Genomic DNA, 26,909 nt, shown 5'->3' on the forward strand with positions numbered 1-26,909 from the left:
TAGAGAATGATAAATGTAAAAGGCAGTATCAGTCTTGTACCACATGGGAATTATGTGAGATGTGTGCAATGCTTTTCAAAACTGCATCTAAATTACTGAAGTTTTGTTTCAGACAAGTATCCATTGTTATCAAGGTGCTTGTTTAGCTGAGACATTATGCCAAAATAGATGGTTAAGCTGGAACAGAGAACTTTGAAGAAGTTTCCTTCTTACCTTGCAGATCAGTTCTCACCTCCAGCCTACCTACCCCTTTGGTTCTCATTGCAGGCCACAAACTTTTTCACTTCCCCAATTTTTCTATTATATATTTTGAATAAATTAATTTTTGCCATAATTAACATTCATCTTTTATATCTAACTAATCACACATCTTTTTTAATTGTGGCTGAAGGTATCTTTTGTTCTGAAACAAACTTGCTTTTGCCTGTCAGCAGGAATGATGCTGTGAAGCAATTTTGTGATCAGTTCTGTAACAGCCCCATAAGACTCTGTCTCCTGTGCTAACAGGGTATGGCAGAGCAGCCCAGAGCTCTGCAGACTGTCAGCAGAGGATTATTTGGGGTGTCTTAAATATGGTCAGCTCCCTGCTGGGGCAGAATGGTCCAGTGCTTGTTCTTCTGGGCACTGATCCCATTATATTGGCTTGCACTAGGAAAACTTTACAGGGATAAAACTGAAAACTGAGATTCCTATTTGCCTTGTCTTATTATTATGATACAGTGTGGGCTTTCAAAATGTCAGATCAAACATGCAGAATGATGCAGATACTGCGAAGGAATGTACAAGCAAAAAAAAACAACAACAGTGTATTTACTTGAGCAAATCTAAATGCACAAACATCTAAAAGTTGTGCAAAGACCTGCAGGCCTCTAGGTAAGGTTGGAGTAAACTCATCTGTTGGACAAGTCACAGTAGAGCTGAGTCTGCTCCTAACCTGGATAATTATCTTGTTATTTATTAGACTAATAACTGTCTGGTGTGTTATATTGTCTGCACTCAGAACTCACCTAGTTAAGGTTATATCAAAGACTGACCTCCATTGACAAGATTAAATTGAAGTCATTTTCTCTAAGAGCTCAGGTAGAGTATTTGTGTTGTCAGCAAACAGGACTTTATCCTCTTTCCCTTGGGCTTTATCTCAAATGCAGTGTCAGAATGCCAGATGGATTTACTTTAATATTTTTTCTTCAATTTTTAATATTCTTTCTATCACCTTTCAGCTGTCACACTAAATAATTTCCTTGGAAAGGAAGAGCCCAAAAGAAGCCATTGTATAACAGCTCTGCTTAAATGCTCATCTTTGTCAGTAGTATTTTTGAGCTGCATGCATTACCTGATGTTCAGTCCTTACAACTTGCAGGACTGTCTTAAATGTCCTATTTTTGTAGGCTTCTCACTTGCAAAAAAATCCTCAACAAGCCAAAGCCAACACCACCCCCCACCCAGATCAAACAGAATAAACCCCAAAACTAAACAGGAAAATATTAATAATCTGCAATAGCATAAGGACTACTTCATGCTACAATTTGCTTTTAAAAAAACCCCAAAATAAATCATATTATTGTGTATACACTGGTAGATTTGAGAAGAGAAAATACAGACTCAGACTAATAAATCAATGAATACTAAATCAACTGAAGAAACAATCAGTCCTAAATATCTGTTATTATAAAATAAGTGGTTTCTTTCTTACTTTTTTTTTTTTTTTTTTTTTACTATAGCAGATTTGAGTGGTTGGCTAGCCTTGCCACTTACAGAACTTGATGAAAGAGGTTGCTTACTAATTAGCTTCTTTGGAAAAGGAAATAATCCACTGAATGAAATTAAATAATGCTTTTTGAGAGTTGATTTCAAGTATATTCTTACATCCTTATTTGAAATTTGTCCATTTTTAAAATGTATTATAAGAGCCATGGGCAAATAAAATTTACATCTTGAAATTACTGAGTCTGTATATGAATTTCTGTAGAAATGATTCCATGATATGTACCTTAAGTTCCGTTGAAGAAGAACAGTATATTGCTGCATATTCTAGCACAGAATACTTTATCCTCAAATAAACTTAGATTTATGTTTAAATATTATATGCATTTACTCTCAAATGGATATTGGGGCAAGGACACAAATTAATGTGATTCTTCAAAGGCACTAAACTTTGGCCTCCTCCAGTTAGGAAGCACATCACAAATTGTTGCCAATGGTTAAGGTATTTAAGAGGTTAAAAAGTAGTCTGTACTGTTTGCTGCTTTCAAGGCTTTGTAAAATTTCTGGTTACGCTAGGTCATAAAGATATCAATAATTTCATCTAAATTGCTTTTGCTTATCTGGTTGTACTTCTGTTCATAATAGGCCAAATAGTTTTCAGGAATCTTTAACAGGCAGACAACAATTCCTTGTTCAAAATAAGTCACTGTTAAGTTTATATGTCCATATTAAAGTACACATAATTTACAAGGCCAGCTATGATGTGCATTTCTAAAATTCAGTATAAAGCAAATAATTTTAGGAGATGTCAGTCTGTACACATTGAGTACACATCTACAGCTGTAGTTAATACTCCTGTGAAGTAAAAACACTTTTAGTTTGTCAGGGACTAAGTTCAACACTGACAGCAGCTCTTGATCTGGTGGAAATAAGGTAAACAGAGATCATAATTAAGTAATCATCCAGAAAAATATTTAAATTTAGAAAGCTTTGTATTAAAAATAGTACATATATTGTTTATGATTAGAGATTTTCTTGGACTGTCCGTAGTATTTTCAGGGCAGCCAGAGAACTGAAACAATCTGGGGTTTTCTTGAGATGCATTGACAAATCTGTTTTCATAAATGTACCTGTATGAAGAGTATAGAGGGAATCTGAGAAAGGATAAAAATTTCTTGTTCTACTCTTCTAGCTGGAGATGTTAATCAGTGGATTGACAGATGCATTAAACTGTTCAAACCTCATTTTTATGCTGAATGTGCGTTCTGAATAGAGAATGTGGGTTTCTGTTGCAGTATGAATACTTCAATGCTGTGCTCATAAATGAACGAGACGAAGAAGGAAACTATCTGGAGCTGGGGAAGGAGTTCATTCTGGTGCCAAACGACCACTTCAACAACTTGCCTGTGAACATCAGTCTGAGTGACGTCCAAGTACCCACCAATATGTACAATAAGGGTAAGAAAAGGCTGCTTATTTCATCATTCCACTGGCCAAACAAAAGCACACCCTTGCTTAGAAATGAAGCTGTTGATTAACTGTGTATTATCTGTGTATATGTTTTCCAGTTGGCAATAATACTGAAATTTTCTATGGAAGAATATGTAATATCTTTTGTTTTGTGGAAATTTAGTGGTTTAATGAGGTTAATGATTTTCATATGAGGTTTGCATGAATTCTGCCATAGACTATGGCAGAATATGTTTACTCTAGTGAATTATTTTCCAGAATCTTCAAATTATTTGAACAGAGCTTACATTGTCACCAGTTTTATTCTATCTTCACTGATATCTAGAATTGTCATTGAAAGATATAGGATAAGTGGAGGGGAATACTTTATTAGATTTATGCTATCATAAATCTAATCATAAATTTCTGAGAATATTTGTAGCAGTATATGTGTTATTCTTGCTCTGTACAAAAACTCTGCTGTGAGTTTGCAGATGATATTTAGAAGGAATAATTTCTACTCCCCTATTTGACGTAAGTGCTGGATAACACATTGTACTAGCAAACAGCAACATTAGGTATTAGAAGTGATGGACTTGGATCTAGAAATTTGGAATGTAAACAAATTCAGATATACATTTACTCATTTTCCTTTTGCCACTTTCCTTTAATCAGACAGCAGGAATTTGTATTTTTGCAGTGCTTGTACAGCACCTATCTATTTATTTTTCTCAAGCCAATAATAGAAGAAAACTCAAGAAGGAAAGCACTGAAGTTTCCTAACAATATCTACAGTGTATTTGTCATTGGTCTGTAGGAAGCTGCCTAATCTCATTATCTGGTTTCTCTTCTGTGTTTTAACTATACTAAAAGACATCAAAAAGGCATTAAATGCTTTCCTCTTAATGCATTCCAGGCTAGCAATTGTAGTAATTCGTGCAAGGATATTGTGTAATAAGGCGAATTATTTCAGATAAGTTGGTGTGGTAACAGAAGCAGTGGATATGGCAGCTCCTTTTCAAAGTTAGGATTCTGACTTGAGAATCCTGAGAAGCCAAAACTCCTATAATAAAGTCTTAAGCTAGGGATGAAAAATAAATCTTCCTAGAGAGTATTTGAAAGGTTGTGAAATGATTACTGCAGGATATTTTTAAAAGACTTGGAAGATGCTTAAAGCTTGTAAAGATACCAAATGACTTTTTTTGTGCAAGTGCTAATATTTATTTAATCAAGCCTGTCTATAAATTAATTCATTCCAGAATTGCTAAGGAGGAAAGAGAAAAGGAAGGAATATAGAGGTCAGGCAACTGCTTTTCTGGAGAAGGAAATTATCCTGAGTAGTTAGTGAGAACAGTAGGACTAAAGAACCCTCAGGTGTGTGATAGGTGCTACTGCTATGTGTTGAATGCATTTTATATGCTGGTTACTTAAAGGCCAAAGTCAAAGGGCTTGCTACATCTTGGTTTGGCTTCTCATTCAGGGATTTTCTGTAGAGATGGGGAAGACAGAGTTCTGTGATGATTCCTGTTTCTACTTTGTGTAATCCAGACCATCCAAAATTGTCACTTTATGCAGCTGCAGGGAAAAAAGCATTTTTTAATCATTTAAATGTATTCCAACTGTAGAAATATGGTTTGTTATTAGCATTTTCCTTGCACATGGACATAATAAACTTGTTTGGAGCCTGTCAATGTTTGGAAATGGTCCTCTTACCAAGAAGAGATCTATATACTTAATTATTTTGTTCCCCAGTTCTGTAATGCAGAGAGGTGATAACAAGTTAATTTAGTCCTAACCTGAGGGTAAAAGCAGTAGATATTGATAAGTTTACAACCAAGTGTCTGCAGAATACCATTTCTCTATAAAGGGCCTGTTGTTCATTTCCAGGTTATGTTTTATTTTATTGAATTACTAGGAAGAACCACAGCCAGAACTCACAGTTGAAAACAGAAAAACACAAAAAAGTTGAAAACAAGTGTGATACAGAATAGTTAAACACAGGGCTTTTGAGTAAACATAGGAAAAAAAAGGATCCATATTTGTAAGCTAATTCTAAACTTTTTCCTTAATTTTGTTTTTTTCAGTTGTACACGTTTTGATAATTTGCAGTAGGTTCAGAGGAGATTCACAGGACTCATCAAAGAATTGACAAATGTGCTATGGACTGAGACCATAGGATCTCAGTTCATTTAGCTTATTCAAGAGATGATTAAAGGCTTAATTAGTTGTTTCGTAGTTAATTACTATTACCAGGCTCTGTAATCTGGTTGACAAAGATTGTAAAAATCCCATGGCTGAAATCAGGTTCCATTATTTTGCAAATTGCACAACAGTGGGCTCAGTTAAGCTTTGGGAAAGTTTTGGTCTGGTCAGCTTCCATCATCACAGTGATCTTGCCCAGCTGTAGAATCACTGAAGTTCACAGTCCCTAAAGTGGGCACTAAATGAGATTGGCTTAAAAATCTTGGCACCTAAACATATTGCTATTCTTCATATATCTTCTGGCTCTTTCAGCCTCTTCATAGGAAAGCTTTAAGATACTGATGGTAACAACAGGATTATATAATTCCCATTTTGAGGGCACCTTCATGTTTGGAATCTGAAAATACAGAGCAAAACCAAATTTCATTACATTTATGATGAAATGAAGAAAAAGAAGATATGATAAATATCAAATCTATGTTATTAAAATTTAGCATGGAACATTTTGAAAAGAGAGCCAATAAAAAAGTATACAAACTTAATTTGTAAGCATACACTAGTGGCATCTTGGAGTATAGAGTATGGAGTTCATGCACATAATATAGAAGGAAAGATAAATGAATGAATTTAACAAAGAATCACTGCTTTGCATTTACAGTGCTCTTTATCATCATTGTGAAATACAAAGAGCTGATCTGGTTATTGATGTGCTTTTGTACTTTTCATTCCCCTCTTTGCACACCCTTGTTCCCTGCTTTCTCCATATCTTAGAATGCTGTATTGTTTTGCATGTCCTGGTTTTTGGTAGCAGGGGGCCACAGCGGTGGCTCCTGTGAGGAGCTGCTGGAAGCTTCCACCATGTCCAGCAGAGCCAAGCCCTGATGGCTCTGAAGTTGGACATGCTGCTGGCCAAGGCGGGGCCAATGAGAGAGGCTGGTGATGCCTCTGTGGTGACTTATTTAAGAAGAAAATCAAAACTAAGTCACAGTTTTGCTCCTAGTCAGAGGAGAGGAGGAGGTGAGAACGTGTGAGGGAAACAACATGAAGACACCAAGGTCTGTGGAGAAGGAGGGGCAGGAGGTGCTCCAGGTGCCAGAGCTGAGGTTCCTCTGCAGGTGAGGACCATGGCAAAGCAGCTGTGCCCTGCAGCCCATGGGGATCCACGGGGGATGCAGAGATCCCCTTTAGGATGTTTTGCAGAAAAGCTGATGGTCCTTTTAAACTGCACAACATTCTCCTGCTCTACTTCATTTTTTTTTGAAGAAACTGCTCATTATAATGTTTTGTTTTAGAAATGCTTAAGCATACTTTGGAAATCTAAATCTGTCTCTGCATTCTGTTTCTTCTCTTTGAACGCAAATTGTGCTCATTGCCCATGGCCTCATTGCCCACAGCCACAGGATCTGCAAGGCAGTATCTTTTTAAACAATGAATAATTAATTAATTAAGACATTTTACGATAACTATCTTAGCAAGCAGTACCTCTTCCATCCACAAATTTGGCAACTATCAACTGTGTATAGATTTCTGACAAAAGCAGGGAAAAGGTTCTTAGTGAATTAATCTTAGAAAAATATTCATAGAGGAAAAAGAAGGGAAGAATGAAGGAATGTTTTTCATATTAGAAGGAAAGTTTAATATTTGGAAGACAGAATCAGTCTGAATCCAGTTTGGACAATGCAAAGGCAGAGTCCAGGTGTGTATGTAGCTCATTTAGCTGCTGAGCTCTTTTATTAAAAAAATTTACATGGGTTACATAGAGGCACCAAATGAGTTCTCATAGGTCTTATTTTTTATGTCTTCCTGTTAATGTAGAATGTAAATGATTTGGGACGTGCTGCTGTCTGGGACATATCTTGCATGTTAGACTTCCACAGCTACACATTCCTAAGACACTCAGATACAACTTTCTATATATCAATCAGTCTATTTTAAACAGCTATTGTAGAAGACATTAGTAATAATGAAAAAATGATGAATAATTTAAAGTTTGTATGGTTTCAGCATTTGATTTATTACTTTCTGAGACGGCAGTAGTATATTTAGAAGAATCCAGGAACGTGACATATAATTAAAAAGTAGCACTTGGAATGTGGGCTAGGCTTTCTGGCAGCCATCCACGGGAGCATGGCGGTACGATTGCCACTGGGGAGAGTAAGATTCTAAAATGGATTTATGTACACAAGGAAATGATAAAAGTAGACTCAAAACGGATCTTGCAGATGTTGACAGTGTATAAAAGAAAAATAGAGTAGCATTTTACCTTTTGTTATTATGAGAATATAGGTAGCCAAGATCCCATATTCTTTGTCCAAAATATGTGTTGTATCTGGGATAAAGGACCTACTCCAGTTTTTGGTTTTTTCCCCTAAATCTGTCACCTCATATTTACCCCTACTTGTGGACAGCAATGACGTATTTTCTGCTATTGAGTTTTCACTCAGCAGTTTTTCCATGGAAGAGGCTTATGAATGTTTGGATAAATGTGGTTTTCAGAGGAATGTAGATGAAAACCAAAGCCAAGGTGTGGGTCAGTGTGTCTTGGTGACACATGCTCAGGCAGTTCTAGGTTATGGCACCTGTTGAAAAGCAAAGCCTAGCATAGTCCAGTACCAGAGGTGACACACAGCATGATCACACCCACCTATAGTAGCTTTGCATAAAATCTAGGAAACACACGAAGAAATATATTGTCTCAATATTAACTGAAAACAACTCCTGGTTTTGAGAATTTACAGTTGGTCTTTGTTTATATGACAAGGTAAGTGTTACATTTCTAGAAAGGGGAAGAGCCCAGGTTTTCTTCAATGATTCAAAAATACCAGGATGCAAGCACTTCTCCTTGCCTTTTAAAATCTATTTCTCAGTGTAACAGTTTCTTCACAGTAAGAAATTTAGAACTAAAGAGAGACTCCTGTGCCTGAGAGCTTTTTCGTGTATGAAATTATTCTTTTCTAACCCCCTTATATTTCATAAAATCTTACAATATCTCTGCCTCCATATTTGGTCTAAGATTGAAATTTTGGACTAAAATATTGCACACCTGAAGACAACATTTCTAAATGTTTTTAAAAATAAAAATGCCTTGTAGAATAAGCCAAGTTTGACTTTCCTCATTGGGTATTTTGACAGAAGTAGGGTAAGGATGACCATCTGTGAACCTATCTAGCAGCCCTGGACAGTATCTCTGAGATATGGTGGAGGAGGCAGACATGTGCCAATAGAAGTAGATTGGAGAAAGGATAATTTCTTTATTTGGATCAGATGCATATTGAGAAGTATGCTTGATTTTGCCTTAAAAAAACCCCAAAGAACAAAGTAAAACAATTTATCTTTGCAATAGAAGGGAAGTAGGCTTGTATAAGTTGATTTAAAGTAATGGGAGGTTTTTCCTTTGTTGTCATTTCTAGTTTACTGAATATATAATCTTGTTTTACTTACTTAGTTTTATAATGGAAAAATACTTCCTAGAGGATAAACCTTCATCCCATTAACACAGCTGACAGTGCAATTAAGTGCATTCTACGGCTTTGCAAGACTTAGTTATCCACTGAATTTGTTGTATTTATTAAAAGTCATTGAGCAAAGAGTCCAAACTTCACTACTGGATAAAACCCACAGATTTTCCAATTTTAAATATTCTTAATTATCTTAAGTGTAGTTTTGTTTTCCTCACCAGTGGATGTCTGAGGAAAAGACACATGTATATAGATGTATATGAAAATATATGTATATATATGTGTATATATATCTATATCTATATGTGTGGATATATATATCTCCTGCATGGTGGAGTGATGCAGTCTGTTCTCACACCAAAGGATGTTGACATATATGTGTGATTCACTGAAGAATTGCAGGAAATGTTATGGACACAAGATAGTTTTGTGACCATGGTTCTGCAGCTAAGTTGTCAAGTTCTGCATCAGAAGAATTTTAATTTAAGCTGTAGTACAGGGGTAATGTCTCTGTTTTCCTGCCCGTGCAGAGACAGTCAGATCACAGCTCTGCACTGCCTGCTGTTTGTACAGCACACAGATCACTTCTGAGAGCCAGGATGATATTGTAACCAGTATTTTAGTGCTTGCCTCCTTTCCCAGAGTTTGTTTCCAGTGAGATTCCATTGTATAGCCTGAGGCACAGCTTCTCACTTTAAGCTCTGTGACTATTGAAGCATTTCAGAGCTGGCTCAGCACTTTGGTCTCTTCAGCATAGCCCCAAGTGCCACTGTCACACACACAGAGTTACATTTTCATGGTCCTGAAATTCAACACGTGCTCAACTACTGTGCTCCGTGTGGGCAGATTGAAGCCTATGCTTCACAATTCTGTGGAACTGACATCTGCATCTTTTAGCTTGGGCTTTTTGCCCTTTACTCCTAGTAAAGCCCTGGGGTAAATATCACATGAACTCTTAAATGCCATTCAGAGGTGCACACACAGCAGCACCATGCTGTTACAAATGAATAGGCTTGTTCTGAACAGACTCAGTTTTGGAAACTTTTCTTCCCAGGATGATTTACAGTGATGTCTGCTCAAATTAGTTTGAACACGGAAACGTCCACTCCCACCGTGGAACTCTGTGAAAAGAACTGATGTCTTTGAAGTGCCCAGGTGAAATGTTGACTGGTGTGTGGAAAAGTGAGATGTAGTGGGCAATGCACGAAAGGACCATATTAACTTGTGAAGTCTACAGCAATAACTGTCTTTCATCCATGGCTTTCTTGGTCCCTTCCTGTTTTCCCTCATTGCTGCAGCTGAGTTGAAATACCAGTGTCTGGGCATGTGCAGGGGGTTATTCAGGTGCATTTTCTCCTTAGAGAAACTCGATACCGATAACTGCCTCACCTAAAAGGCATTAGCTCTGCTTCAGGGAGGATGTGTGCTCTCTGCAGGGAGAAGAAAATATGTTAAAATCAATTAGTGAATGTAATAATGATGTGTCAAAATAAAGCATAAAATTTCCCCAAAACTGTTAGGTCTGGAAAGTTGCTCTCCAGTTTTCATTATACTGGAGGATGGGGCTTGTAATAATGAACAGTGTTTCAGTTTTTCCTTATATGAATACATTTTAAACTCAGGAAGATAGATGAACTTTTAGCCCAGTGCTTACACTGATTTCTTTTTAATGTTGACATGATTTATACTGAATACATTTCTTATAATTTCCCTAAAACTATTTCTGACATTTCATCATGTCTACCACTATGTGTAGTGTACACATGTACACATGTACTGCCATGTGATTTAGAATTGTATTTTGAGTTCACCAACATGTTTTTGTGAATTTTGTAATTAAATCTCTATTCCTTGCTATAATATATTTGAGAGGGGAGCAACTGAATAATATGGCTTAAATATAATTGTAATTAATGTCCAAAACCTCTCCTTTATAAGAACTCCCTCTTTCCTACCCTGGCATTAGACTGTGATCCATGCATTCTACTAGTTGCAGTTTTGGCACTGGGGAGGATTTTTTTATCAGATTGGCTGTCTTTGGCAAATACCTACCAGCAGCCCAGTGGTTGGTTAGTTTTTAAAATCTCAACTATTATAAACTTGCAGGTTCCTCATAATTATGCCTCAGTAAATTACTTCTGCATTTTTACATTGTCAGGCCTGGTTCTCTGTTGAGTTAGGAAATACACGTATGTTACAGGAAAGATCTTTTTTTAAGGCAGCTGGAGAACAGTTTGTGCATGGTCAGGTGAAAAATTATTTTCCCCAAATCCTTTTTTTGATTGAGAATAAAGAAGAAAAAAACCAAACCAAACAAAACAAAGCCCAAAAGAAAATTATTCCACTGGATTACAGATTATCAGGTATCTATCCAGATATATTTAGATAATGAAGTAGAAGCCTTTATGTAAGATATTGCTTTGTCTTTAGTGACAGAGTAGAAAGAATCAAGATAGAAAATAAAATTTGATGATCAATTATACAGTCTGAAGTTAATTAGCTGCTTTGAAAACTAAAAGCAATAATATAAATTTTAATTTAGAGAATCTGTTTTAAGTGTCTTCCGTCTGTTCTTCTCATCCTGATACTGTGATAGAGCTGCTGTTCTGGAGTTTTTGAAGTACAGGAAGCAATTTTATCAGTGCTTTCCATAACTGCAGAGTTTTTCAGTGATGGATGCTGAAGTCCATGAATATTTTCAAGCGTTTCTGTCAACAGGAGATATGGTTTATGTCAACTCAACTAACAAACATAAGGCACACAATATGTTGCTGAGAGCCTCAAACTGTGTAAATCAAGCTGTAAAATCCATGTTTTTTAAAACTGGTTCATGACTGTAAAATACACTTTAAAGTTCAATAATAAGTAAAAAGGTAAAGAAGTCTTCATTAACAATAGTCTAAATTAATTTTTCCTTAAATTAATGGCACACTAATACCAATTCCATGTCAATGGATTTGGAACACATTCAAATATTAACAAACAGTTTGACTCTGTAACCATGATCATGCTGTGTAAATATGGATTTATAAAAAAAAAATTATTAAAAAAGTATCTTACAGCTCTTAAGGTATATTTGGACTTCACTTATTTTGAGAGCAAGATGACTACCAATATTTTCCTATGGATTTAAATTCAATTCTTATATTGCTCACATTTTCACAATTCAATTTCTTTCCATGGGTTTCTTTTACAAGGTTGCAATACTGTTTTGCAGAAAGAGGCTTTATCTCTTTGTCTTACAGCTTTGCTCATGACATGATTCTTTGCAGCACATGTGCACTGTCTTTTGTGCCTCCCTTTGTCTCTGTCATCTAGCATTTCACTGGCTGTTGAAAGTATAGATTTTATCATGTGACTTAAACCTTTGTTTAAAAGCTTTCTGTTAGGATTATTGTTATTACTGCTGTGGAAAGTTTGCAATCAATTATTTGTGTGCTCTTTTATTGTTTTGTGAATTGTAGATTGTGTAGTAGTTTGGGTTGAAAGAGGCCTTTAAAGGTCATCTACTCTAATTCTTCTTCATGGAGCAGGAACATCTTCACCTCAGTCGTGGTGCTCAGAGCCTGACCAGGGAGGAGACACCAAGAACCCTGAGTAACCTGTTCCAGTGCCTCACCAACTTCATCACAAAAAATTTCATCCTTATCTCTAGTCTGAACCTGCCATCTTTTAAATTAAAACCTTTATCTCTTATTCTATTGCAAGATACTTATTTTCCAATTGTTTCCATCCTTCACCTCTTTCTACATTTATAATCACCAATACTTTTAAATTTATTTGCAAACAATATGAATAGAATGCAACTCTGAATAATTCTGACCTCAATGTCTTTAGTACAAAAGACTACAGGTGTAGCCTGTGTTTTTCTGCATACCATATTTACTTCTTGAATGCTGAAAACATTGCAAAAGGAGATCTTGGACTTAGACTTCACAAATATTCTTTAAGTTTTGCTTGAACAGTTTGGAGACTGGTAAAGTATATTACCTGTGTCAAATGGCATTTCCATTGCATGCTGCTCACTGCATGTTAAAAGATGAGTTTATGCACTAAAAGTCAATAAATGCAGACTCTAATCAAAAGTTTTGCTTGCACAGGAAAAAAAATCTGCTGCATGTAATAGAGCCTTCTCAAGAAGATATTGAAATGTGATGAACCACAACCATTTTTTGATTGAGTTTTTTTCAATTTGATACTTAAAAAGAGCTATGAATATCATTCAGTCATACTTTCCTATCAATGCCTTCCAACTGGCTGCCAAAATTGAGATTACCTATTTTCTGGAATATTAGAACCAAAAAAATCATTTCTCAAGTGATGCAGAAAGATTATAATCTGCAGCTAGCACATATGCAAAACCGTTTTCCTGTAAGGTGTGAAATTAAGAAATAAAATCTTGTCTGTCACTGTCGTATATGATTTTATGGACTTTGGTTCTGAACATTCAGCATCCTGGAGTTGTTATTTAAATATTTATGGTCACATACTGTCCTGGACCACCGTATTTATATTTTGAAATCCTTCACCTGGATTGTTTGTCTTCACATTTTAAGGTCTCTAGGACAGTTTTTGAACTGTCTTCCTAACATTGGACATGGTTTAATTTAAAAGGAGTTTTCTTAGTCCAACAGATTTAATCAAAGTTGCAGAGGATGCCCTATCTTCCCATATTTCTTTGTTTTAACTCTTGTTGCCTGTTGGACAGTGATGCACAGACTTCTCTGCTTCTTCCATCTGGTTTTGTTTAAATTCTGCCTCAAATCTGATTCCCAGAATTTACTCAGGCTGCTGCTTTGTTCTTGAAAAGGGCTTTAGCTTCACAGATTTTTTTTTAATTTTTTTTCTCTCAAGCCTCTGTCTTTAACAGCAAGCCTTTTGGAAATGTTGGCATGGCCACGCAAGATGCGTACTGTGCTTTATCTTTGCTGTGTTCTAGTCTGTCTCTGGCTGTTGATCTAATCTGTGTGTTTCTAATACATCCTCATCACTATGGCAACTAGATGTCAGATCCAGGCTACATGGAAACGTGAAGTATTTCCTCTAGAAAGCCCCAGTCTCTCCCACTCCTGATCCAGCAGCTGTTGCTTAGTTACTCAGCGTTGGGCTTTTTCCTTTGACAAATGTGAGCCAGCGACTGTTTGTTACTGAACACTATCTCAGGTACAATATTAAGAAGCTTTTTGACCTGACACACCTCTGTCAATCATGATGCCACCCCTACTTCCTTGTTGCTTTTAAGGAGAAGAAAGTGACAATAATCATGGGTTTCTGAAAACCTTTAGGAGTGAATATGCATTAATTAAATGGTTGTCTGGCAGACTAAAAACTGTAACTTTACTATGTAGTGAAGAAGATTGACATTTGACAAAGAAAAATAATAGTTTGTCTAAATATACATATTCATTTTGTCTACTGTTTTAGAATCCTGTAATAATTTGTTTCTCCATGCTGCCACATTACACAGACCCTTTGCTTTTTCTAGGGTATGTGTTGTGTGAAGAGGAAGGCGGCTTGCTCTTCTGGTTAAGCATTAGAATGCTTGGCTGGAATATAAACTGTTTCAAAATATTGTTTGGCTAAAAACTTACAAAGACATTTTTACACTATACTTTGTTTATTTAGGTGTCTTACAGCTTTTATTTGGCACATTCCTGAAGGAGTAAATAGTGTTTAAGAATACATAACAGATTTTGCAATGTGCTCATCCCAAGATACATTTGTACATCTGCTCATTGTTTTTAATGCTATCTTCAGAAGCTTTAGGACCAGCTGAACATTTTCATATATTGTATGAGTAAAACTTCCATTTTACTCAAATTGTGCAAACAGTCTTTTGTGCAAGGAGGAGCTACACAAGGATTATAAAACACAAGAGAAGTAAGGGCCCGTTGATTTGAGAGGATAAGAGATGGTGACTTGCCATGGTAGATAAGTGTGCTGTTATATCCAACACTTGCACATTCATATGCTGTTGATGCTCCCAGGAATGGAGCAGTAGTGATTTAATTTATTATAGCCCAGTACAACAGTGATGCATTTTACTTGCTAAAACATTTCTCTCTGAAGGTTCTCATGCCTCCATTTGCTGCCTGCAAGAAGCATGATGTGTTGATAAACACAGGTTGACTTTGGAACCTCCTTCAAAGCATTATTTGTTGGTCCCAACTGCACCGTGCTGTGCTGTTAAGGCAGCCTGCTTCTGTAACTCCGTGTCTCTGAATGTCTGTGCAATAGGAATGGGACATTTTAGGTGCTAGTTAACAGGTTTGCATGGTTTTGTCTTTCAAATGGCTTTTGTAAAGACTGGTGGATGGATCTGCTCCTGAGAAATTTCTGTAAGGATGACTTTTATTTCCAAGACTGTGCCTTGCCTTTGTCATACATCACTTTGACAATAGCGCTGATAAAATTGTCCCTTTTGGTATGTTGTGCATTAGATATTTTACAGCATGGCTGGCTGGATTTAACAGCAGTCACATTTGCTTTCTTTTCCCCTGATTTGCAGTGTGTTCCAGTGGCTTCCTCTATTGCTCATTGGGACACTTTTCCTGGTCTGCCATTTGCCAGAAGTTTGAATTTCCTGGCTGCTGATAGTTACTCTTCTATTAGACTGTGCAGAAGTTTCTTCTTGCCATGTGTTAGAACTGGCACCTTTTATTTGCAGTATTCATGACTAATTTCGCTTCCGTGGTGAAAATACAGTGGATATAAGGCATCTGTTCAATTTGCTTAATTCCTGTGTTCTCAGAATTTGTTTTCTGTTTTCCACTTGGAAAACCCTTTCTATCAGTGGTTTTCTGTTCACCCTTTCTCTTTACATTATGCCATCTTAGAGTTCTGTGGTGTGGTGTTTTCTTACTATCCTTTCATTTTTCACAGTCCTCAATTTGTATCATGGGGAATTGTGGAAATGAGCATGTTTCACTGAAAATACAGAAATATCCTATCTGCAGTAACATGAATTAATATATCTGTCAGGATTACTGGGTTTGGACTTTAGCTCTCAGCTCAAAGCAATTGCTGGGTGGACAATCCCATCTATTAGGATCATGTTAGAGACAGGTCTGACTGCCTCAAATACCTTGGCTTCTGGGACACCAGCTCTAGTAAAGCTGCATCTTTCAACTTCGTCCTGGGATGCCCTTGACTTCTGCTCTGAGTTTCTCCTTTAATTTAAAACAGAAGATAATATTCTGTTTTCATAGATGGTGCCTATATACTGTTTCCAGAGCTTGCTCTAAACTGCCCTCTGGTCAGTCCCCACACTGATTGCTTTTAGCTGTTACATCTAAGAAGTTAAGTGAAGTCCAGCCAGGCCAGTACCAAATGGGTGAAGTGGGCTCAAATCTCCTCTGATTTCCTGCAGGAAATTTTCTATAACTCATGAAAAGGCAATCCCTTAGAAGTCAGCAGTGAATATCTGTCCCAGAATACTGTTACTGAGGACATTGCAGCTGTAATTCTGGCTTTCAAATGAGCTAAAGCTGAATCTCAGTCCATCTTGTTCATTAAAAAAAAAAAATTACAACCCCCCCCCAAACAAAAAAAAAGAGAACACTGTCCCCCCCACACCATAAAGCAATACAAAGCATCACCCAAAAGCACTCATGAAACTCAACATAAAAATAAACACATCTGGCCATACTCCAGTTCTTCTGCTGCCACTTCAAAGGAGAAGGGTAAAGTTATTAGGGAAATGTTGGAAGATGAAGGCACTAAATGCCTACTGCTATGCCTTTATACAGTCACGTACTTGAAGTCTTTACCATCCCATATTCTTGCTAGGAGGGAATGTGATTTCTGACATTGGTGAACAGTTCCCAGCACATGAAGCAAAATGGACAAACACCTTCTTTTATGTCTACAGATGGCCAGATGCTTTGATCTGTGAGCTGATGCATCCACATTACCCTGGAGTCAGACAGAGGGGAAGAGAGAGAAAAAAGTGAAGGCAGTTGCCAAAACTGGCATCCAGCCCCAGCTCTTGAATATGCTGGACCACCCTGAAAAGCATTCATATTAGTGTTGAACAGTGTAATTATTGGATTGTTGTTATATGTCCCAGCAAAGTATGTGATTTTGTTATTCTTTAAAATAAAACCAGACTAAATATGTTGTCAATGTCATAAAAACTAAGCTAATATTGTTGCTATCTCTGAGCCAGAAAGAGTGCTGGATTTTGCATTCCTTTTCCAGTGCTTGGGCCCATAGGCTGTGCTTGTATTGCTTCTTGGTATGGAACTGTTCTGCAGTTTAGGACTGCCCTCGAGGCTCTCAGGCATTACAGGAGGGAAGATCATTTTCAATGCCAGCACCTCTGACAGCTTTCCAGGAGAAAGTAATGATTATATCACAAAAGGAACAGAATAAGGGGAAAAGACTAAGGATCATCAGTAACTTTTCTTTTCTTGATAATAAAGCAGAGTATGGCAAGAAAGAAAAGCATTTCACACTTTCTTCATAGTTACTGAGTTCCTCAGTGGTTTCCCTTATTTTCTGTAAAACACATTTGCAATAACTGAAATGCAGAATGGGTTGTGTAGGTATTAGTTTTGTTCTATAGATTTCGCATAATCTAGATACTTTTATGTGAACATAAAAAAAGAGTCATTACCTTTGGCTGTTGCACATATTTAGTCTGTGCACCTTCCTTGCCTTTTTTGAGACTTCAGTCCTTTTCGGGCCAGCAGGATCTGTGACAGCCACTTAATTACAACATGCATTTGTACTGTTCTTTGGAAATCTCATTTCAGTTTTGTGTCACTCTACCTATTTTCCTGGAGGTTGGTTTTATGTTAAATGTCAGTAAAAACAGGTAACAACTGCACAAACAATGGTGGAGAAAAATCCCATATAATTGCAAACCAGCTCATCTAAAGGACAAGGGAAAGGGAATATTTTAATTATATTTTATCTGCTAGGAAGCAAAAGCAGAAATTATATTTCAAGAACTGTGGTGAAAGCTATTTACATTTATCATCTTTGAGCCCCATAACATCACATTAATGATTTTGCATTTATATTAAGCTTTACCTTTTATTTTTTTTTTCTCCCTCACCAAATTTCTGAATATTCACACAGATTAATTTACCACTATTGACATTTAACTATCTGGGGGATGCAGATGATGTTCTCCAGTAATTGAAAAACTTAAGGATACTGTTTCTAAATGAAGTACTGTGGGAATTTAAACAGTTTAGTGTAATTAGAAATTGCCCAGAACAAGTTTAACATACAGGTTGTTAGATGATGACAGTGTAAAATTTTAATGAGAACATATGGTCAAAAATGCAATTGTATTTGGGATGGTGCATGTGGACAGAGATGCACCCACACAGCAGCGTCTTAGAGTTCAGAACAAAGAGCTCCAGTGTGAGATCCTTCTGCCTGAAGGTGCAGCAGCCAGTAGAGACTCAGGATTTCCAGGTCTGCTGTTTTGTGCTGTGCCTACATTTGTCCCCACACCACTTTTCCTTGTATTACAGGGATCAAACTGATTGTAGCCCTATTTACTTCTTTTATTAAAGTGGTTGATGCCTAAAACATAACTGGATATATTGTAAAAAGAACAGCCATGCAGGGTGTGGGAAGGCAGGGAATTGTCATCAGCTTTCATTTTTGAAGGAACACAGTGAACATAGGTCACATTTTAATTGTGCCCTCTTATTTAAAGTGCCTGCTTTATGCTCCTTCCAGCTAAAAAAATAAACCTATTAGTTTCAGTCATTGGATTAATGTTTAGAGTGATCAGCAGTTGGATGATTAGTGTTGTCAGCCTAATGCAGAATATAGACTCCACCAGTCTCGTTCAGGGAAAATTTCCTGATTTTATTTCCGTGGAGTTCTCTAACATCTGTAATATGAATATATAAACATGTTAAATGGCTCTTCACAGATGGTCTAAAAAAGGTCATTCCAAATATCCATAGATATTTCAATATGATTTTTAAAAAGTGATTTATATTTTTATATTTTAAATACAAAAATATATTTTATATGCTACTGGAAGGACTTCAGTTCAGAACTTAAGAGGTGAATGACTAAAGTTGTGCCATGACCTTATGGAACTGGAATGCCTATAGAATTCAAAGAAAATTATCATTGGGTTGGGAGGCAGAGGGTGGCATTAGAGCTCAGATTCATTAGGAAAGGATAAAAAAATTAGGCCCTGAGGAATCCAGGATAGGAGATAGCCAATGAATTGATAGAACTGTAAAATACTAAGGTACAATGAACAGTCTTGGAATGACATCCAAATTTAAGTTGCTAAAGAGCACTGAAGGTTATTTTGAATATAAATTAATATAAAATTATTCTGTTGGATTTGTTTGGCTTTTCACTAATCCTGATGACTGAAGGGCATATAATGAGCCTACAGCTCTCTAGAGGTTTGAGAAGTGGTGCCTTGTCTTTTCCTCTAAACAGACTTTTCTAGCAACACCAGGAAAAGTGAAAGAACAAAACCCAAAACCAGCCCTCTGAATTTGGTTGCTTTTTTCAAAGATGAATTAAACTTATTGCCTTATCTCAGGATTGTAATGCTGAGTCAACAGTGCATCTTGCAATTTTTAGTGATTTGGATACTCCACTAGAAATGAAGCATAGGAGCAGAATCAGAATATGAGTGTTTGATCTGGTACTGGGAAGTTCCTGTGGGCTGAGGAATATAACTCTCATTTTAGTGCTTCACATCTCAGGTAATGTCTGAATGCTGGACAATATTGTGGTTGATATTTTGGAATGCTGACATAGGAGAATATTTTTACAAACCAATGATAGAGTTCAGTCTTGAGAGCTGATTTGTGATGTTTTGGTCACAGCTCATTATTGGGGTAACTACAGATTGGGAAACGACTGGACAATGGGTTTTGCCAGCCAGGCAGGACTGGAGTAGTGCCCTTGGACCAGTGAGATCAGTTTGTTTGATACGTGTCTGGTGAGGCAGATTTTAAGTGTTTATTTCATCCTTTAGAGAAACAAGTAACTACACTCCACGTGCTTTAAAAATATCTGTTTTGTTGACCTTACTTTTTCCAACATTTCATCTATATATAAACCTAAATATTTAGGTGAAAGCAACATGCAAACTTGTGTAGCTGAGACATTTCCATTTTTCTGCTGTTTTTCTTGATGAGTGCAGGGGAAGATAACAATTTTCCTTTTTTCCACTCCATTAAAATCACATTTGAAGCAGTCTTCTGAAATCAGTACAGTGACATTATTTTGCAATCTAATGACTGCTTTATTTCAAATGCTTGAGCAAATGTTACTGTGTATTCATGTATGCACACTTTTGCAAATTAAAGAATACATCTGTGATTTCAGTTCTGTTTTTTCCTTTCTATTCTGCTGACTTCACATAAGGTTGAACAGGGAATAGCCTCTATCTTAATTGTTACTCACCTTTCAAAATTCATGGTTTGAAATCCAGTAACTTTCTAAGACATGTTCATTGATTTCTCATTTCCCACTATTGAACCAAATCTGCAGCTTAAAAACTTACTTGTGCAGTCTGGGGTTTTAGGGATTGATAGATGGGGATGTCTTAAACAGAACAGTTTTAGCATCAAAGATTTGCTTTGTAGTTCTCTTTCTATGGAAATAAAACCTGATTGGGTAACTGTTGTGGAATGTGGGTTCAATGTTTGCCAAATAACGACTAGTGGTATTTGTCATGAGATGTTGTGTTTTTATGCATATCATAATTCAAGTGTGAAATAAAAGGTATTTCACTTTCTGTTCCAACATGAAAACTTTCAAACATTACCAAATGTAATGTTTCAAGAAATGAAGTGTTGCCACAAGACATTCCATGCATTTAGGGAAGGTACATTGAGTAAATAATCTAAATTAGATTGGCTTATTTATTTTCTCCAGAACAAGCAATGTGGTGCTTCAAGACAGATGCTCTAAAGAGCAATTTTAACTTACCCAAAAAGTAGTACCAGGTTTATCTGCTCTATTTGAGCCATACTTCTGTTCTTTAAGTGAATCATTTATTTTGGATCACTTATTTGACAAAGGAAACTGAAATAATTTTGCAACAGTTTTCAGTCAATAGATTTTTGGGTATCGAATAACCTGAAGATGTTAGAGTGCATGGGATTCTACTTAGATAAAACCGCTTTTAATTGTGTGTGTATATTCTTTATTTTTTTTTTTTTCCAGATCCAGCCATTGTAAATGGAGTTTATTGGTCAGAATCTTTAAATAAGGTGTTTGTTGATAACTTTGATCGTGACCCTTCTCTCATCTGGCAGTACTTTGGAAGTGCAAAAGGATTTTTCAGGCAATATCCAGGTAGGAAGAAGAGAAGTTCTTAAAATACAGTAAAGAGTGCTATGTGCAGTATTGTCACAAATCCTGACTGCCACAGATACTTGCAGGTTTGATTTTAATTCATTTAGATCTCAGAGAGATTTTCAATCAACATTTTGAAAATTTTGAGCTTTTTCAACCAATTTCTATTTGAAGGTGGAACCTTCATGATAACTCAAGTACTCATAAAAATTTCTATTCAGATTGACATACACACACATGTGAAAAATAACTTCTAAACAGGTTGTGAGGAAGGAGGGCAAAAAAGATTAGAGCCTTCATCTGGTACTAAACTTAAATGGTGTGCTCTATTGCTGCATACAGTAAGACTTCATCATTATTTGTTCTATTTTTAAATTTCCACTTGACCTGGCAGATTTGCATTTAAAGATTAAAAAAGCTTGTTTGAAAGTTTATTTTCATACCAGTTGTAATAAAATGCAATCACATTATTTGTATTATTTCTATAGAAATAGGTTGAAACTTATATTATTGCCTATTAAGTTTTATGTTTGATCCTATACATTCTGTACCACATGATAATAAACTATGAAGTTAAATAAGCTTTAACATTTAACATTTAATTTATTCTCAGCTTCTGTGACTTTGAATCAGGCTCATAGTGGGTATTGTTCCTTGGGCTGATGTGGTTTAGCAAGCCTTGATTCTCTCAGTCTTGAGTTTAAGCAAGCTCACTATAAGTCTGTATGTCTGAAAGTGGCTGAAGGAGAGTAATGGCTACTACATCTGTCTTAGTTTTAGATTATATTTCAGTTCCCAAGCTCCATGATATTTCAAATATCAGTCCTTTTCAAGGCTATTTCTTGTTTTGTGCCAGAAAATGAGTGTAAAAAGCAGGAAGAATTCCCCTGTCATTTTTTTCCTTGGAGATATTTTTTATCATATTTCTTCTGACTTACAACCAGGAGATATTACCTCTTCCTAATGATGTGAGTGAAAATTCAGAGTATGACCTGTGAGCGAAGCAGATGGTGTGACAGGAGCTGCTGGAGTTCACCATGGGTAGGAAATGCTCAAGGGCTGGAAAGGACTCGGCAAGAGAAAGCTTGCCAGCACCAAAGACCAAGAATGGCAAGAATTCTATGAAAATAGTGCAATGAGAATACTAGGCCTGAAGGTTTCACCTAACAATAGACTAAAAAAAAGTGAGGAAAAAAAATATTTCTGGTTGTTCTATTTTAGGAACTTTTCTTCCCCCCAGTATTTCCTATGTTATGATGGCACTACTTGTTAGATTAAAGTATTTTCATACTCCATCAACTGCTACTTAGCCCAAATACCACAGATACTTTTTGAACAGATACTGTGAAAATTAAATTTAATATTTTATTCTCTCTCTTTTTTTTTTTTAAACAGGAATTAAATGGGAACCTGATGAGAATGGAGTCATTGCATTTGACTGCAGAAACAGGAAGTGGTAGGCAATTGATGACTACCAGTGCTTATGAAATTTGAAATGATGAAAAGTTCAGTGTTTGAAAGAAGTTTTTTCTTTCATCTCAGGTACATCCAGGCAGCAACTTCTCCAAAAGATGTGGTAATTTTAGTGGATGTCAGTGGCAGTATGAAAGGCCTTCGCTTGACTATTGCAAAACAGACAGTTTCATCTATTTTGGATACCCTTGGAGATGATGACTTCTTCAATATAATTGCTGTGAGTGTCTCAGCATTTATTTTTATTTTACTATTTTTCTTCCATCATTTCTTGCTATTTGTCATGTTTTACTTCACACAAGCCACTTGAAAAATGTTGCAGACAGGTGATGGATAAGGTGACAGAAGAAGCCACTGGAAAGATACTGTGTTTTTTCAGAGTGAAATTCTTCAAGTATTTTGAAGATTCAGTCAAGTATCAATCATTGGAGCATTCAGTCAAGACATTTCGGACTGTTTGTCTATGACTTGCAATTTGAAACCCTTTAAAGAAGTAGTCTTCAGTGGGGTTGCAAAGAATAGTAATGGTTGGTTTTTTTTAATTTGCTTGAACTTTTTATATTACCTTAACTTTTAACTTCAGGGTGTGTCTGCCTTCCCCCATGCTTTTCCCCCTCAACTTCTGCAATACAATGCAAATTACAAAATAGGTGAAATGTAAGCATTAATAGATTCAGATTTTAGCTTTTGCTAAGGCTTGCATGGCATGATAAAATGCCAGCATAACTCCTCAACATTCATGTTTTGGTCTGAAATGTATGTATGTGTAGTTTGTGTAGAGAGGTTGCTGGTGTTTACTAACACTGAGAAATCAGATCCACAGTAGCTCCTCTTGTGTACACTGAATTTTCTTGTGTACTGAGTTTTCCATGGCACAGGTACAAGAGGCTGGTTTTATTGTACTTAAGAATAATGGGAGTAATCTTGTGGGTAAGGATGACTTCAACAAATCCAAAACTGACATCAGAACTACGGTTTGCAGGGGAGGAAAGAGAGGAGTAATTGATTGTCACATAAATTTTCTTTTGCTCATATTCTCTTGCTAATACTTTATAAAGAAATAATTTTCTCCAATGTGTAAATTTCTTCAACTTCTTGAATATAAAGAAGATTTTGGCCTTTTTTTTGCTACAAGGGAAATGTCCTTTGTGTACTAATTAAATGACCCCAGAGACACAAGTGTAAATCATTGAGATTGCATAGAAAATTAAGTCTATGTGCATAAAGTATATGTAAATATACTGTATTTTTAATGTATAGCAAGCAGTTCAAACTATCTTCCATATTAATCTCTTTGCATGATAATTGCATAATTAGAAGAAACTCATGTTGTATAAAGATATAATTACATACTTTATCAAAAAAAGATTTACTGTCCTTAAAAAAATGTGATTAACTGTGATCTAAATAACTTCTGTAAGTTGAAAGAATGTTTCAACTAAAGTAATTACTGAAATGCCTGACCAGCCATTTTTTGGTGCACAATCTCTGCTTATCAGTAGTTGTAACAGTTACTCTGAATTATGTAGGAAGAAAAAAGAAAAGTTGGTTTTTTAAGTGAAAATTTTACTTTAGGAAAATCAAAAGGCTCATCTATAACAAAGGAAAAAAAAGTAAAACATTCATAGTTCTAATCCAAACTAATGATTTTGCCTAAGTAGTACACCAGAAATACTGTGCAAATACTTTTAAAAAAGGCAAGCATGAAAAAACTAATCATCACTTTTTCCAATTTAAAGTTTATTTGAAAATGAACTGAGCTGTGTGTAAAACACCATGGAGTCACAGAATTTTTGCATAACTTATTGTCAAATTACACGGGCTTCTGCTCACTGCATTAGCATTGAGCAAAGGCAAGAATCACCCACCTGAGCCTTTCCTCCCAGCTGCCCAGGCTGAAACTGTGCCCGACACCTCCCTGGGGCCAGCCCCAGCGCCTTTGCTGCCCTTGCAGCCCCTCAGGGTGAGGCAGCTGAGCCCAGGGCTGCCTTCCAGCAGCACTTCTGCCTTTGGAGCTTCTCCTTGTCACCCCTGGCTGTGCCTTCCCCCTCGCAGTTGTCCCCTTCAGCTGGGTCACCCATGGCCTGGTCCCTCGGGGTGTCCCCGCTCAGCCCGGCTCCCTCAGGGGTGTCCTCGCCCTGCTGTGGCCTGTGTGTGACCCTGGCCTGGCTCCCCACAGCTGTCCAGCAGCACACCCCTTCCACCATGACATGTTCCCAGCTGTGTTTCCAGATGTTTCCAGCTGCTGATGGCTCTTTCCAGGCACTCCAGCCCCCAGCCTGCCGCGTCTCCATTTGGGCACCTTGCAGTGTCTCCAGCCACAGCTGGTGCTGCCAGGAGCTGCCTGTGAGGGCACAGGGCACTTTGTGACCCTCTCCCACACTGCAGCCCCCCTGCACTGCATGGCTGGGATCAGAAATTCTGAATTTTTAGAAAGAAATCTAATTACTGTGCTAATTACAGCATTTGTCTGAGGCAATTTTTATCTCTGTAGGTTCTCTTCTCTCTAGAATCTCTTGTAGGATGGATACATGTGTGTTTGTTTAAATAAGTAGAAATAGCAATGGAGAATGTGTTTTTATGCTTATGCGCTCAGCTGTTTAATTTCATTAGGACATTGATGTGCAAACATGAACCTGAAGGTGTTCATGCACTGAGAGAGGTAGCACAGAAATGTGGGGGGAACAAGGAGAGCATGAGAGGAGTGGCAGTGAGGGGCTGAAGCACTGTCCTCTTGCCTTGGGGTCCTGCAGGAAGAGTTTGGAGTTTGTTTTGTACTAGGTCATGGAATCATGGAATGTGCTGAGTTAGGAGGGATCCATCAGCATCATCAAGTCCAACTCCTGGCCCTGCACAGGACACCTCAATAGTCCCACCATGCCCCTGAGAGCATTGTCCACACATTCCTCGAGCTCTGTCAGGGTTGGTGCTGTGACCACTCCCCTGGGGACTGTTCCACTCTTCACCCTCTGGGTGAAAAATGTTTTCCTGGCATATAATGTAAACCTCCCCTGAGTCAGTTTCCTCTTGCTGTCTCACAAGGCAAAAAAATAACAGTGTAAACCAACAAAAAAATTTGTTTGCTTGAAAATGGAACAAACTGGCAAGAGAGACCTGTGCTGTGGAGAAAGGAGTGAGCCTTTTAATGAGGAATGGCACAGGTAGGCTGGGGCTGAACCATGAACTGCTTTCAAATTGTGGTGTGTGAAAGACATAGCGAGGGGACACAGTAAAGCCAGTCACTGTGATTTATGTTATCTGCAGAAATTGCTTCTGAAGCATTGCTTTGACCAAGTGCCAGCGGGGCAAATGAAATTTGTCAAGAACGGAGATGTTTCAGTGATCAAAACAGGAGACAACAAAGCCCACACAAGAGGCTGCCCGGTGTGAAAGCAATGAAAATCCCATACAACTTTTATCTATAGACAAATGTTTGAGGGAGATTATATCTTACTCTTTGTCATTCAGGCATAGGCTGCTGATGTGACAGCAGTTTCATTTGTAGGTAAGATACACGTATGTCAGCTCAAGAAATCCCCTCTGTACAAGCAGATGCCTCTGTTTCCAGAGCTGTCCAGCTGTGCAGAGTGTGCAAAGATAGATCAGCTGTGCCCAGGTGCTGGAGACTGCACCTTCCCACAGCACACGGCTGATCCTCGCTCAGAATGACTGCCCACTCCAAATTGTTGCTCTCTGGGGGCTCCTGGGCATCTGGAAGTCTCAGACAAATGGCCAAGTACATCCCTCGCTCCCCAGACCAAAATTTGAGGTGGAATAAGAGCTTTTTTAGTGGGGGAAATCTGGACAAACGATGTGTACTTGATGAAGCAAAGTTCTGAACTGGAATGACTGTGAGTGTCAGGATGGCTTTATAATCCATACTGTATGGAGTCCACAGAATGGATACTTGTATGTATTTCTGTATATCTGTATAGATATAAATGTATATATATATATATCAGAAAGCAGAATTCGCTGCAGATCTTTCCAGAGAATAAACATAAAAAGATAATATTAAAGACCATTTTAGCTTTCATGGGTAGGTTGTTGCAATATCCATCTGAAATTGATGGACTAGATGATTGAATTGCAAATAAAATTATTGAAATACAAGAGCGATTTTGTGCTGCCTATGTTAAATTTTAAGGTCAGTTCACTGGTGCATGAACAGAGATATCTGGAACAACAAGAGAATAGGCATATTTTTGCAATTCACTTTGAAGTATAATTCCAAGTCAAGCATTAAATTAATAATATTATCATAAATTGAGTACTAATTTTGTCAAATGCTGAAATTTTTAAAATGCTTTTATCCAAACT

General features: G+C 37.1%; 1 protein-coding gene across 1 annotated transcript in view; it reads left to right on the top strand.

Annotated features, from left to right (window-relative positions):
* Positions 1-26,909, top strand: part of CACNA2D3 (calcium voltage-gated channel auxiliary subunit alpha2delta 3) — a 388,427-nt gene that overhangs the window by 153,847 nt on the left and 207,671 nt on the right. The window contains exons 5-8 of the mRNA XM_058844987.1: positions 3,000-3,162; positions 20,985-21,116; positions 22,512-22,572; positions 22,659-22,809. Coding sequence (XP_058700970.1) covers positions 3,000-3,162; positions 20,985-21,116; positions 22,512-22,572; positions 22,659-22,809 — 507 coding nt within the window. The remainder of the gene's footprint in view (positions 1-2,999; positions 3,163-20,984; positions 21,117-22,511; positions 22,573-22,658; positions 22,810-26,909) is intronic.

Source organism: Poecile atricapillus, chromosome 9, assembly GCF_030490865.1.
Source record: "Poecile atricapillus isolate bPoeAtr1 chromosome 9, bPoeAtr1.hap1, whole genome shotgun sequence".
NCBI lineage: Eukaryota > Metazoa > Chordata > Aves > Passeriformes > Paridae > Poecile > Poecile atricapillus.